Source organism: Rhinoderma darwinii, chromosome 7 (genome assembly GCF_050947455.1).
Source record: "Rhinoderma darwinii isolate aRhiDar2 chromosome 7, aRhiDar2.hap1, whole genome shotgun sequence".
NCBI lineage: Eukaryota > Metazoa > Chordata > Amphibia > Anura > Rhinodermatidae > Rhinoderma > Rhinoderma darwinii.
Window position 1 is genome coordinate 49,967,631 of NC_134693.1, and position 15,138 is coordinate 49,982,768.

At 41.9% G+C, this 15,138-nt stretch overlaps 1 protein-coding gene across 1 annotated transcript in view; it reads left to right on the plus strand.

Moving 5' to 3' along the window:
• The window catches only part of VAV3 (vav guanine nucleotide exchange factor 3), a 223,424-nt gene that overhangs the window by 201,822 nt on the left and 6,464 nt on the right, over positions 1-15,138 (plus strand). Inside the window, exon 25 of the mRNA XM_075833357.1 lies at positions 9,720-9,849. Coding sequence (XP_075689472.1) covers positions 9,720-9,849 — 130 coding nt within the window. The remainder of the gene's footprint in view (positions 1-9,719; positions 9,850-15,138) is intronic.

The window sequence follows — 15,138 nt, forward strand, 5'->3', positions numbered from 1 at the left end:
TTTTTGTAATTTATATATATATATATATATATATATATATATATATATATATAAAAATATATATATATATATATACGGTACGTACACTGTAGAGCTCTGTAACAATTAGTCCTCTTCTCTCTCCGTCACCCTGGATCGCTGTGTGGGGAGAGTGAAGAGGGCTATAGACACACGACCATGAAAAAAATGTCAGTTAACAATGAATCAACTGTCAGTTTTTCATGGCTTTTTTGCATCAATGTGTCTCAAAAATTTGAATCCATTTCCCGGCCGTCTGACCGTTTTTAACTGGCATTTGCCATCGGTTTTTTATGGACGTTAAAAAAATGGATGAATTTTTGTTCCAACCCCTTGAAAACACCACAGTGCCCACGTAGATAGTGACGCAATACCACTGTAGATAGTGCCATATTGCCCACATACATAGTGCCAGTGCCCACATAGATAGTGCCCACTGTAAATAGTGCCACTGTGCCCACGTAGTGCTGCAGTTCTTCCTGTAGATAATGCGCACATAGTGCCCATGTAGATAGCGCCACAGTGTCCCCTGTATACAGTGCCAATATAATGCCACAGTGCCCATGTAGATAGTGTCACACCCCCTGTATATAGCACCCCCTGTAGATAGCACCACACCCCCTGTAAATAGCGCCACCCCCTGTAGATAGCAACTCCCCCCCCCCCCATATTTAGCAATATCCCGCTGCAGCTGCACATGCACATAGAGCCACCCCCCTCCAGTAAATGGCACCCCCTTCCTGTAAATAGCACCACTGTAGCTCCCTGTAGGAGCGGAATCCCTCTGGCCAAAGATTCCTCTCCTACAGGGAGCCCCTGATGTCTCTGTCCATATATGGACAGTGTAATCAGGGGTTAACTCTAAAAGCGGAATCCCCTGCCAGAGCGTGGATTCCGCTCCAGGAGTATCCCCTGACAAAACTGTCTAAATATGGATAGTGACACCACGGGCTTCTCCAGTAGCGGAATCCCCGACACAGAGTGATCTGACACCGGGGATTCCGCTCCCAGAGGGAGCCGCTGACGTCATTGTCCATATATGGATAGTACACCAGGGGCTTCTCCAGTAGCGGAATCCCCGGCCAGAGTGTCAGCCGGGGATTCCGCTCCTAGAGAGAGCCACTAATGGCACTGTCCAGATGGACAGTGATGTCAGGGGCTGTCTCTAGAAGCGGAATCCCCGGCCAGTGCGATCTGACACTGGGGCACTGGGGATTCCGCTCCTAGAGTCAGTTCAGGTGGCTCTATCTACAGTGGGGGTGTGATGCCATCTACAGCAGGGGGGTTGCTATCTGCAGGGGTGTGGCACTATCTACAGCGGAGATGGAAAGACGGCATGGGCTCCCTCTAGGTGGGGACTTCGATGCTGGAGGGAGCTTAGGTGGCGCTATCTACAGAGGATTTTGCGCTGCCTACAGGGGGTTGTGGGTGGCACTATCTACAGTGGGGGGTGTATTCTGGGGCTCTCAAAGCTCCGGCCAACATGAGAGTGCAGTGCTGCTCACACTGAAGCAGCACTGCACTCATTAAACCCTTTCCAGGCTGTCAATGTTTATACACGTGCTAACTTCTGCGGTTTTCACTTCCCTTTTGAAGGCAAAATTTTAGATGCTGCATATAAAAAAAATGCACCGCAGGTCAATATATGCACAAAGAGTCCCAACTGCCCTCCATAATGGGTGAATTACATTGCATTCCCACCATACGTGTAGCATGTTTGCTTTTGCTTTTTGACATCTCCAGCATCTATCAGAATAATCCTAATAGATTAATGAAAGTCTGTACGGTGTCAAATACCATCTGTATCTTAACTTCACAGCATTTTCAAACTGATTAACCCCTTAAGGACGCAGCCTAGTTTGGGCCTTAACGCTCAGAGCCCATTTTTCAAATCTGACATATTTCACTTTATGTGGTAATAACGTCGGAATGCTTAAACCTATCCAAGCGATTCCGAGATTGTTTTCTCGTGACACTTTGGGCTTCATGTTCGTGGTAAAATTTGGTCGATATATTCAGTCTTTATTTGAGAAAAATTGCAAAATTTAGAGAAAATTTAGAAAAAATAGCATTTTTCAGAATTTAAATGCATCTGCTTGAAAAACAGACGGTTATACCACCGACAATAGTCACTAGTTCACATTTCCCATATGTCTACTTTAGATTGGCATCGTTTTTTGAACATTATTTTATTTTTCTTGGACGTTACAAGGCTTAGAACATAAACAGCAATTTCTCATATTTTTAAGAAAATTTCAAAAGCCTTTTTGTTAAGGTACCTGTTCAGTTCTGAAGTGGCTTTGAGGGGCCTATGTATTAGAAACCCCCATAAAGCACCCCATTTTAAAAACTAGACCCCTCAAAGTATTCAAAACAGCATTTAGAAAGTTTTTTAACCCTTCAGGCATTTCACAGGAATTAAAGCAAAGTGGAGGTGAAATTTGCAAATTTCGTTTTTATTTCTGAATTTCAATTTTATTCTATTTTTTTTCTGTAACAAAGAAGGTTTTACCAGAGAAACACAACTAAATATGTATTGTCCAGATTCTTCAGTTTTTAGAAATGTCCCACATGTGGCTCTAGTGCGCTCGTGGACTAAAACACAAGCCCCAGAAGCAAAGAAGCACCTAGTGCATTTTGGTGGTGCTTTTTTATTAGCATATATTTTAGGCAGCATGCCAGGTTTGGAGAGGTGTTGAGGTGCCAAAACAGTAGGAATCCCCCAAAACTGACCCCATTTTGGAAACTGCACCCCTCAAGGAATTAATTTATGGTTATTGTTACCATTTTGACCCCGTAGTTTTTTCACAGCGCGTATTTGAATTGGGCTGTGAAATTAAAAGAATGACAATTTTTCCAATAAGATGTCATTTTTGATCAGAATTTCTTATTTTCACAGGGAACAAAATGCCCCATTTTGTTGCCCAATTTGTCCTGAGTGCGGCAATACCCCATTTGTGGTGATAAACTGCTGTTTGGGCCCATGGGAGGCCTCAGAAGGAAAGGAGCGCTATGTGTTTGTTGGAGTCCAGATTTTGCTGGATTGGTTTTCGGGTGCCATGTCGCATTTGCAGAGCCTCAGAGGTATCAAAGCAATGGAAACCCACCAAAAGTGACCCCATTTTGGAAACAAAACCCCTCAAGGAATTTATTTATGGGTGTTGTGACCATTTAGACCACACAGTTTTTTCACAGAACTTATTTGAATTGGGCTGTGAATTTAAAAAAAAAAACTTTTTTCCAATAAGATGTAGTTTTGGCTCAAAATGTCTTATTTTCACAACGAATAAAATACCCAATTTTGTTGCCAAATTTGTCCTGAGTGCGGCAATACCCTATTTGTGGCCATAAACTGCCGTTTGGGCCCATGGGAGGTATTAGAAGGAAAGGAGCGCTATGTGTTCTTTGGAGCACAGATTTTGCTGGATTGGTTTTCGGGTGCCATGTCGCATTTGCAGAGCCCCAAAGGTATCAAAGCAATGGAAACCCACCAGAAGTCACCCCATTTTGGAAACTACACCCCTCAAAGAATTTATTTATGGGTGTTGTGACCATTTAGACCCCACAGTTTTTTCACAGAATTTATTTGAATTGGGCTGTGAATTAAAAAAAATATATTTTTTCCAATAAGAGGTAGTTTTGGCTCAAAATTTCTTATTTTCACAAGGAATAAAATACAGCATTTTGTTGCCCAATTTGTCCTGAGTGTGGCAATACCCTATTTGTGGTGATAAACTGCCGTTTGGGCCCATGGGAGGGCTCAGAAGGAAAGGACCACCATGTGGCCTACTGGGAATTTTCTGGTGGTATGTCGTGTGTGCAGAAGCCCCTGAGGTATCAGTACAGTTGAAACCCCCGAGAAGTGACCCCGTTTTAAAAACGACACCCCTTAAGGAATTCATCTAGAGGTGTAGTGAGCATTTTAACCCCACAGGTATTGTGTAAAAGATAATGTGCAGCAGTTGGTGCAGAGTGAAATTTGCAATTTTCTATACATATATGCCAATTCAGTGTCCGATATATTGTGCCCAGCATGCGCCACCGGAGATATACACCTCATAAACTGTAACGTTGGCTCTCCCGGGTACGGCAGTACCCTACATGTGGCTGTTATCAGCTGCCTGGGCACGCAGCAGGGCTCAGAGGGGAAAGATGAGGAGGGGTAAGCTGTGCGAAGTGGATCAGAGCGAGTAAAACTGGGGTAAATTAAAAATAAAGGGATGGATGATAAATTTGAAAACACTCTTTCATACAGAGCTCTGGTTTTTCGGGACACGCGTCACATTGATATATTGTGTCCTTCCTTATCCCCCTCTTATAGCAGACTCTGCACCTCTTTTGACTTTTTCCCTTCTTGCCAGTTTGGGGAACTTCTCATAAAAAGTGTTGCCCTGGTACGATGCCTGTGGCCCCGCTTCCAGAAGTACTGTAAGGCTTCAGGACTTGATCTGACAAGTCCACCCCTCCCATGTACCTATTGTAGTCCAGGATGCAGTCTAGTTTGGGGGTCCCTGTACTGGTACCTCGTACAGGTACATGGGTACTGGTGTGGCATCTCCCTGGTCTTGTACTTGACACACAATATGTTTCTGCTAGATTGTGCCCTGCTCTCACCCCTTCTGAGTGTTTGCCCAAGCAGAGTCGTAGGGAGGCCTCTCAGGTTTCTTCTAGCAGTGCCGCATGCCGCAGGACTTCTGGAAACGAGGCAGTTGAAGAGTGGGACGCTGGTATAAAAATTATCCAGGTAGAGGTGGTAACCCTGGTCCAGCAGTGGGTGCACCAAATCCCACACAATTTTTGTATTAACTCCCAGTAAGGGGGGGCATTCTGGGGGCTGAGAACTGGTGTCCTTCCCTTCATATATCCTAAATTTGTAGGTATACCCGGATGCACTCTCGCACAGCTTATACATCTTCACGCCATACCTTGCCCTCTTACCCGGCAGGTACTCGCGGAATTGAAGCCTCCCTTTCAAATGTACCAGGGATTCATCTATAGAAATACACTTCTCGGGGGTGAATGCTTGGGAAAACCGGGCACTGAAATGGTCTAATAGGGGTCTCCGTTTATACAAACGGTCAAAACTGGGGTCATCTCGGGGTGGGCACGGCTCATTATGAGTATAATGTAAGAAGCGAAGTATTGCCTCATTTTTATTTTATTTTTTATTTTCCAGCTCAGTTCTGAAGTTGCTTTGAGGGGCCCATATATTAGACACCCTTATCAAACACCCCTTTTCAGAAACTAGACCCCTCAAAGTATTCACAACAGCATTTAAAAAGTTTATTAACCCTTTAGGCGTTTCACAGGAATTTAGAGCAAAGTAGAGGTGACATTTAATTAATTTAATTTAATTTATTAGGCACCATGTCCGGTTTGAAGAGGTCTTGTGGTGCTAAAACAGTGGAAACCCCCCAAAAGTGACCCCTTTTTGGAAACTAGAGACCTTGAGGAATCCATTGTAGTTTTCTTGGGGTGCATGCAACTTTTTGATCAGTTTTTATTCTAATTTTAGGTGGCGTGGTGACTAAAAAAACAGCAATTTTACTATTGTTTTTTATTCAATTTTTTTTACAGCGTTCACCGTGCGCTATAAATGACATATTCACTTTATTCTGCGGGGTGATACGATTACGGCGATACCAGATGTTTATAGTTTTTTTTTATGTCTTATGGCGTTTGCACAATAAAATACATTTTGTAAAATATAATTTATTTTTTGTGTTCCCTTATTCTAAGAGCCATAACTGTTTTATTTTTCCATCAGGAAAGTCGTGCGAGGACTTATTTTTTGCGTAACGAACTGTAGTTTCGATCAGTACCATTTTTAGGTACATGCGACTTTTTGATCTCTTTTTATTCCATTTTTTGGGAGGTGAAGTGACCAAACAATTGTGATTGTGGTACGGTTTATTATTATTTTCTCTTACGGCGTTCACCGCGCGGGATAAATAACGACATCGTTTTGTAGTTAAGGCCGTTACGGACGCGGCGATACCAATTATGTATAGTTTATTTGTTTATTTATATATTTTTATTAATAATAAAGAACTGATAAGGGAAAAAGGGGGACTTTTACTTTTATTACTTTTAAATCTTTTATTTTCTTATTTTTACACAACTTTTTTTTACTTTTTTACACTTTTTTTACTTTGTCCCACTAGGGGACATGAGGGCAGGAGGCTCTGATCGCTATTCTAATACACTGCACTACATGCGTAGTGCAGTGTATTAGAGCTGTCAGCTGTTCGCTGACAGCAAGCATAGTGGGTCCTGATTTTGTCGGGACCCACTAGGCTTCCGTCGATGGCGTAGCCAGAGTCCATTGTTAGGATTCTGGTTGCCATAGTAGCCATCACGGCCCGCTATCGTGTAGCAGGCCGGCGATGGCAGCTTAACCCCTAAGAAGCCGCGATCGCTATTGAACGCGGCTTCTAAGGGGTTAATCGGCAGGGACCACCGCGATCGGTCCCTGCACACTAAGCTGTGATAGCCTGCTGTCGGAAACAGCAGGTATCACAGCTCAAACACGCGCCGGGATTAAATGGCGCCGTGTTTACTCAGGTCAGTAATAGTACTGACCTGAGCGCGAACGTTCTACTTAGCAGGACGTACTATTACTGACCTGAGCGCGAAGGGGTTAACACAATTTGAAATTTTTGGAACCATTGTATATGATGTTTGCAATTGATTGGAGGTTATTGTTATCCCGAGGTTAGATTCCCATTTTTGCATGTAAGACTAGCTATCATTGTTTCATGAATCCAGGAGTATCTGATAAGTTTGGGAGAGACCTCTAATACCTTTGCTTGGGTTTGTGAGTACTTTGAGTAGCTTGGAATTGTTGGAGATAACAGGGAATTTCCATTTGGAAATAGCTGATCTAATCTAATAATATTTAATTATATCCCTATCTGGAATACTATATTTATGTTTTAATACCTCAAATGAAATTAGGCCCAATTCATCAAATAAATCACCCACAGTAGTTATTCCATTTGTAATCCATTAGGATAACTTCATATTTTTTATATATATTTCTAGTACTCTTATGGGAATAGTGGACCATGTAATATTTATTAAATATTTGTTGGGAACTATCAGTTTCCAAATTTCTAAAATAGCTTTAATTGTGTCGGGTAACTTAATGTCACTCTTTTTAAATGATAGTGTGGCATGTCTATATATATATATATATATATGCAATCAAACTTTCAATGTTTACCCAGTGTTTGTCTATATCCTTTATCCAAATGGTCCTCAATTGGTCCAAAATACAGGCTCTATAGTATTAGACTATTGAGGGTCAACCTAGTTCAAACTGAACGTACGGGTTGGAATAATATTTCCTCTTGTACGCGTAGTTTTTTGTTTTTCCAAATATATGACCATAACACTGAACGTCATTCCTTCGCATTTTCTTAGGAATATGAATTGCCATGTTACGAAATAAGTATAATATTTGAGGAAGTATTAACATCTTAGAAGTAGCAATCCTGCCAAGCCATGATATTTCATGGTGATTGTATCTTCGAAGATCCATTTAAATTTTTTGAAGTAACATTTTATAATTAATTGACAAGATGTTGTTGGATAGAAAGGTAAGTTTAATACCGAAGTACGTCAAAGAGGTTACATCCCATTGAAATAAACATCTAGACCTTAATGGTCAAGTGAACTAGTGTTTATTCCCATATTTAACACTTGGCTTTTGGCTTTGTTCAATCTATAATATGAGAACCTGCTGAATGTGTTAATAATATGCATCACTGCAGGGAGGGATTTGTTAGGATTGGTAAGTATTAAAATAATATCATCTGCGAATAGTCCAATTTTATGATTAGATCGACCTATGTTTGATCATGATATTTGCGAGGAAGTGCATATATACTCTCCTAGTAGCTCTATGGTTAAAGCAAAAATTAAGGGAGATGGGGCATCCCTGTCGGGTACCATTAGTGATTTATTGGAAGGAAAACCTGAAGTGTAAATTTGGGCTGATGGATTTGTGTATAGGGTTGAAATTTCGTTATTTACTTTGCCGACAAGACTACATTCTAATAATATGACCCGTAGATAACCCCAATGTACCCTATCGAACGCCTTCTCCGCATCCAACGAGAGGAGCAAATAAGGCGTTTGCCGAGTCTCTACAGCATGAATCACATCAATGATTCTCCCTGTGCTATCTAATGTCTGCCTTTGTTTAATAAATCATTTTTAATTAGAGAAGGAACTATATTAGAAAGTATGTTGGCTATTAGCTTGGCATATACTTTTAAATCAGAGTTTAGTAATGAAATAGGATGAAAATTGCTGGGCCTATCCAGATTTTTTCCTGATTTAGGTAAAGTAACTATAATACCCTGCAGCATTCCTTCCTTCTCGAATATATTTCCCCTCTATAATAGAGGTAAAGTTATTTAGTAGATGGGGGATGGTAGGAGACTAAAGGTTTTAAAATATTCATTAGTAAACCCATCAAGTCCAGGTGATTTGTTGTTTTTAAGAGACCTTACTACTTCTAGTATCACTATCATCATTCTCCTTTTTATTACTCTGTATCTGCAAACCTAAGGCTAGTAATGAGCAACAGGTTCACAATGAATTCACAGGTTAAAGTTTTGCAGAACAGAGTTCCATTCTAACCCTCCATAGTCTGCATGACTAGAGAGCATATGGGGAAAATATAGTGGTATCTGATACGCATTTAAGAATCCCTAATCCATTATTTTATCCCTTACAATCTAGGGTGTCGGCATTGGACACATTTTAATACATTGTAGAAAAATATCTGAAAATGCTGCATGGCAAAGTTTCTGGCTCTTCATCTATCTGACGATAAAAAGAATCACTCGTACTTAATTCATTGCAAGTGAAGATTTCAAGTAGCAGCAAAACATTTTATAGAGGTCTATCATGTAGACTTCAAAACACTTCTATAGTTTAAAACAGGTTAAGAAATTTAAGAAGGGACGGGAATTGGAGGGGGCACTTTTTAAATAGGGAAGCCTTTTGGATCCTGCATTTGGACAAGGACTTAAATTAGAGAAGTGATGTTATGTATACAGTATTTTTTTAAACATTTAGTAACATGTATCCGTAGTTCATATTTGTGTGGTTACTGTGGCTTTAAGACATATTGGATATGATTGGTCTATTGTGTTGATGACCGGTGCTACGAGTAAGAACAGTTGTGGTCGAAACACGTTACTGTCAGAGACGGAATGTCCACATCGCAGCATGTTTTTAATGCGTTTGAAATAAAGCAAACAATTTTATCAAGATGGTGCTGGATATTATAACTTATATTTTCTATACTTTAATCCCACTTTTGGCCCTTTTCTTAGCAAATGAGCAGTATTTATTTTCCAAACCTCATTGTCACTCCAACCCCAACAGGAAGCGCTTTGTCCAGCCTGTATCACATTATAGCTGTGTTTCCTATTTGGTTGAGTCCACAATCCAATATCCGGTGGGTTAACGGTTGTCCCGAAGCTTTCACTGTAGACATTTGTAGTTTCATTAATGTAATGACAGTTTTTAAAACGCCATTCACATGTATTGTATTTTACTTTGTTGCAGTATTTTTTGTGGAATGCGGCCTTATTCCTTTGTTCTATATACGGTCTGGTAATACATCTCATATAAAGGGAGAACGTTATTCCTCATATAACATTTTGTTTTATTGCTCTGTACAGGAACTTGTAGAATATTATAAACATCAATCTCTCCGGGAAGGTTTCAGGAGTTTGGACACAACTCTTCTGTTCCCTTACAAAGCTCCTGAAAACCAAGCTGGGCATGCAAGTAACCTGTCATCAGGAATGTGTAAGTATTCGTTCATCGACAAGTGTGACCTAGTTCTTGACCGATTACTCTCATCTCGCATAGTGCGGCACATTTGCTGTCTATGTTTTTCCCTGCACTGGATTTCATCAGACAAATATTTTTTGTTTGCACATTTTCTAAGACAGACGATTCTCACCCCAGTCTTATCTTAGTGCCCGCAGTAGTGATATGCGACAAATTTATTAAAAGGCTCACGCATCTCAATATATTTAGAAGAAAGGAAGAGAGGACCCAGCGATGTATAATAAATGTGGGGAAACACGGTTTCCACTTTATTTAGATGTGAACAATCAATAGCGAACACAGGAAGAGTATCAAGGTGGTTAAGATGGCAAATAGGTAGAAGCCTACCCGTTTCGAGCACGATCTGTGCTCTTATTTATGGCTAATTCGAGGCCCTCAAATTAGCCATGAATAAGAGCACAGATCGTGCTCGAAACGCGTAGGCTTCTACCTATTTGCCATCTTAACCACCTTGATACTCTTCCTGTGTTCGCTATTGATTGTTCACATCTAAATAAAGTGAAAACCGTGTTTCCCCACATTTATTATACATCGCTGGATCCTCTCTTCCTTTCTTCTACATTGCCTGCCCTGTGCCGTCGCGGAGATCCCGGCGAGATCCGAACACAAGAACGTGGAGCTGGTGGTCTGGAGGTTTCCTCCTACCCTCTCTTTCCCCTCTACAATTTCTCAATATATTTGTCTCATTTTCGTCTGTCTGTGTGCATACAGTAAATGCGTCGGCCATGGTGTCCCCCATGGAGACGGACATGTTCAGGTATATTTACGGGAAGGTGTCTGTGCCGTATAAACCTTCCATAAAAGAAGAGGACATGTCCTATTTTTTTATTTTACGGACCGTGCCCCATACTTTATAATGGAAGCATGGCCGGCAAATGCGGACGGCTGTCTACGGCCGGCCGTGCCCGTAATTACGGACCGTGATTACGGGCATGGTCGTGTGCATGGGCCCTTAAAGTGATTTACATTTTTCAAGCTTGCTGCTGAAGTCAGAGCAAGTAGTTCCCAGTGATATTTACCTCTATTACTTACTGTTACATTCTACATTCTGTATTGACCTGAAGGTAAACTGTTGGACCTATGGGCTACTGCTGAATTAGCTGGTTACTATCAACAAGGGCTATACTGCTTTTTTCCAGATTTTCCAATTTTATGAAATAAGGAATGCCTGCTGATATTAAAGGGGTGTTCCTATCATGACAAATATACCTTTAAAGATTAACAACATAAAATTAGGCATTATTGTAAATACCTTCTTTTTTTTAAATTATGTACTTTGCGAGATATCCTGGCTCCATCTTACTGACAGCCCCTCTTTGTTTATTGCTCGTTGTCTAGGGATCCAGCCACCACTGCTTTCCTCTAGCGGTGGCCACGCCTGCGCTGTTCTACATCTTTATTTTGCAGTGAGGGTGGCCGAGATCTCGGGAATGAGCATGCTAGAGCATGCGCAGTAGCACCCTGCCTCTCGGGTTCTATTCAAGTCTATAGGACGGCCCCCAGGCATGCGCAGTAGCCCTGGAGCTGTCCTGTACTCGGCACATCAGTAAAGGCCAGCGAGTTAGCTGAGCCCTTATCAGGACTAGGTATGTAACATTGTCTGTTATATACTTATGCTACACAGCAGCATGGACTGACCGCTGTCCGTGGTGTAAGCTGCACATATATCAGCTGTATGAGACAGCTTCCTGCTCGGTCTCCTGTGCTCTCATCTGTTGTGAGGAAGCCAGCCCTGTATCAGTGTGTCAGTGTATCAGGGCGGGCTGCTGTACTGCCGACAGAAGCACAGTAGATAGAGCAGGACGCTGTCTCAATCAGTTGATTTATGTGCAGCTTACACCACGGACCCTACAGTCAGGGGCTCCTCCAGGACAGGAATTCCCGGCTAGAGTGTTTTTGTGTGCCTACGTTTTTTTTTTAGCGTGGACAGAGCTGTATAGGGATTATTTTTTGTGGGACAAATTGTAGTTTTCATTGGCACCATTATGGGGTACATACAATTTTGTGGTTACTTTTATAGCTTTTTTTGGGAGGCTAGATTACCAAAAAACAGCAATTACAAAAAAACAGCAATTCTGAATCAATTGATTGATATATATATATTTTTTCTTTACAGCCTTTACTGTGAAGGACAAATAACGTTTTAATAATATAGTACAGGTTTTTACGGTTGCGGTGATACTAGTTATGTGTAGTTTTTAAATGCTTTTACATTTGCCCATAATGGAAAAAAAGGGTTCATTGTTTGTTTGTTTTTTTGTCCTTCGAGATTTTTTTTATATTCATCTGAATACTTTATTGAACGTCTTTTTAAAAAAAAAAATAGTCTCTCTGTGAGACTAGAACATTCAATCCCCTGATCTCTTATATAATATAGATGTGTCCTTTATTAACTAATCTCTAAACCCGAAATATCCTGAGATGTATGGCACATCTCGTTTACATGTTAAACAAATATGTAAAATAATACACATACCTCCGATGGATGCCTTAGGCAGGGACTTATAAGCTCTCGTACATGTCTGACCTTATGGCCATTGTTAGGCCCTGGCTTCCATGGCAACCCATTTGCACCCCACAATCTCATCACGTAGGTGCCAATGGGCTTCATTGGGGGCGCTCTCGCGCTGTAAAACCACTTAGGTGCCGCAGTTGCTTTTGACCACGGCATCTAAGGGTATGTGCACACACACTAATTACGTCCGTAATTGACGGACGTATTTCGGCCGCAAGTCCCGGACCGAACACAGTGCAGGGAGCCGGGCTCCTAGCATCATACTTATGTACGATGCTAGGAGTCCCTGCCTCGCTGCAGGACAACTGTCCCGTACTGAAAACATGATTACAGTACGGGACAGTTGTCCTGCAGCGAGGCAGGGACTCCTAGCATCGTACATAAGTATGATGCTAGGAGCCCGGCTCCCTGCACTGTGTTCGGTCCGGGACTTGCGGCCGAAATACGTCCGTCAATTACGGACGTAATTAGTGTGTGTGCACATACCCTCAGAGGTTGAACATTCAGGATCGGATTTATCTGCAATCCCAGTCGTTAGAGCAGGGTGTCGGCTGTAAAACACCACCGGCACCCGCAAGTGATAGCCTGGGCACAGCTCTTGTGCCCGTACCATAACTGGGCCATAAAAGTACAGTTGCTTGCGGGAACGACGTACTATTACAGCACGGGGTGAGATAGAGTGCCATGCCGCTGTTTGCTCCTGTCATTTATATCTTCATATCTCCATTATAGATTATTGCATCTATAGCCAACTTTAGTGACACAGGTTTAGGACATATGAGGTCTCATGCAGATGGTCTTATTACAGCTCTGTGCATGAGACGTATATTTTTTGCCAAGTACAGGATCAGGTCCCATCCTATGGTATCAGGAAACCATTTGCTAAAGCAAAGCATTTGGAAAGGCTTTCCTGATACCACGGGCTGAAATCCAATCCTGTTCTTGAAGCTAAATATCCGTTTCATGCACAAAGCCTTACACCTGTTGTGTATATCTGTGGTAAAGATATTCCGGAGAATCACCCTGTAGAATGCATGCTATAAACACTAAGGGCATGACCACACGTGGCGGATTTCCTCCGCAACTGTCCGCATCAATGCCGCACAGAATCTGCGTTGCAGATTCTGCTGCGGATCTGCACAAAATGTGCAGTAAATTGATGCGGACTAGCTGCTGCGGACTGCGGGAAAAGTGCTTCCCTTCTCCCTATTCAGTGCAGGATAGAGAGAAGGGACAGCACTTTCCCTAGTGAAAGTAAACGATTTTCATACTTACCGGCCGTTGTCTTGGTGACGCGTCCCTCTTTCGGCATCCAGCCCGACCTCCCTGGATGACGCGCCAGTCCATGTGACCGCTGCAGCCTGTGCTTGGCCTGTGATTGGCTGCAGCCGTCACTTAGACTGAAACGTCATCCTGGGAGGCCGGACTGGAGACAGACGCAGGGAGTTCTCGGTAAGTATGAACTTATCTATTTTTTTCCAGATACATGTATATTGAGATCGGTAGTCACTGTCCCGGGTGCAGAAACAGTTACTGCCGATCGCTTAACTCTTTCAGCACTCTGCTCTTTCAGCACCCTGGACAGTGACTATTTACAGACGTCTCCTAGCAACGCTCCCGTCATTACGGGAGCCCCATTGACTTCCTCAGTCTGGCTGTAGACCTAGAAATACATAGGTCCAGCCAGAATGAAGAAATGTCATGGTAGTAAAACGAATACGCTCCGCAGCACACATAAGATCTGCGGACTTCATTGCGGAATTTTGACTCTCCATTGAAGTCAATGGAGAAATTCCGCCATGAGTCCGCCACTGCTCCGCAACAGACAGAGCATGCTGCGGACACCAAATTCCGCTCCGCAGCCTATGCTCCGCAGCGGAATTTTACGCCTAGTCTAAACGAACACTGCTAAATTAAAGTGTAAGTCAATGGACAAACGGCACCGCTGCGGATTAACGCTGCGGAGTGTCCGCAGCGGAATTTCAGTGAAATTCCGCCACGTGTGAACCCGCCCTAAAGATACTACGTTATGGAACTATACTGTACGCAGCATGCTTTACTTTTTTTTTTTCCATCCATGATTCCCAATCATTTTCTAAACAAAAAATAAGTGTACATGTAATCTGTTTATGTGTTAACTCTAGTATTGGAGATCTGGAGGGCAAAAAAGTGCTTCTAGGTTTGATCCCTTTCGTTACTGCATGATAGATGTTATAGAGTTAGCATTGTCTGATAAAGCTTGCTTATAGTTTTAAGTAGGCGATAACAAATATTTCCAATTATAATAATTTAATGATATAAGAACTTGTTTTCCTTTCAAATAAAATTAAAAAAAACACCAGTAATTATAAGGCCTTGTTCACACAGTGCAGATTTTGCATGTTTTTTTTTTTTTAGCCAAAACCAGAATTGGATCCAGCAGAGTGGACATATAAGACCTTCCTTAATAATGTTTCTTCTGTTTAGATTCTGTTCCTGGTTTTGGCTTATTAAATACATGCAGAATCTGCCAGAAAATCTGCACTGTGTGAGTAAGTCCTAAGACTTTGGGTTTTCTTTTTCTGCCAAGGTGTCAATAGTTCTGTTGAGCAGCAGCCTGATAACAGGGTGATAGCCAATATGGCTGCTATTACAGGACACTATAGATCGTAACCCAGCTTTCTAGACTCCAGAATAATAATCTGCAAAGTTATATCACTGTATACGTAGGGAGATTTAGATGCCCACAT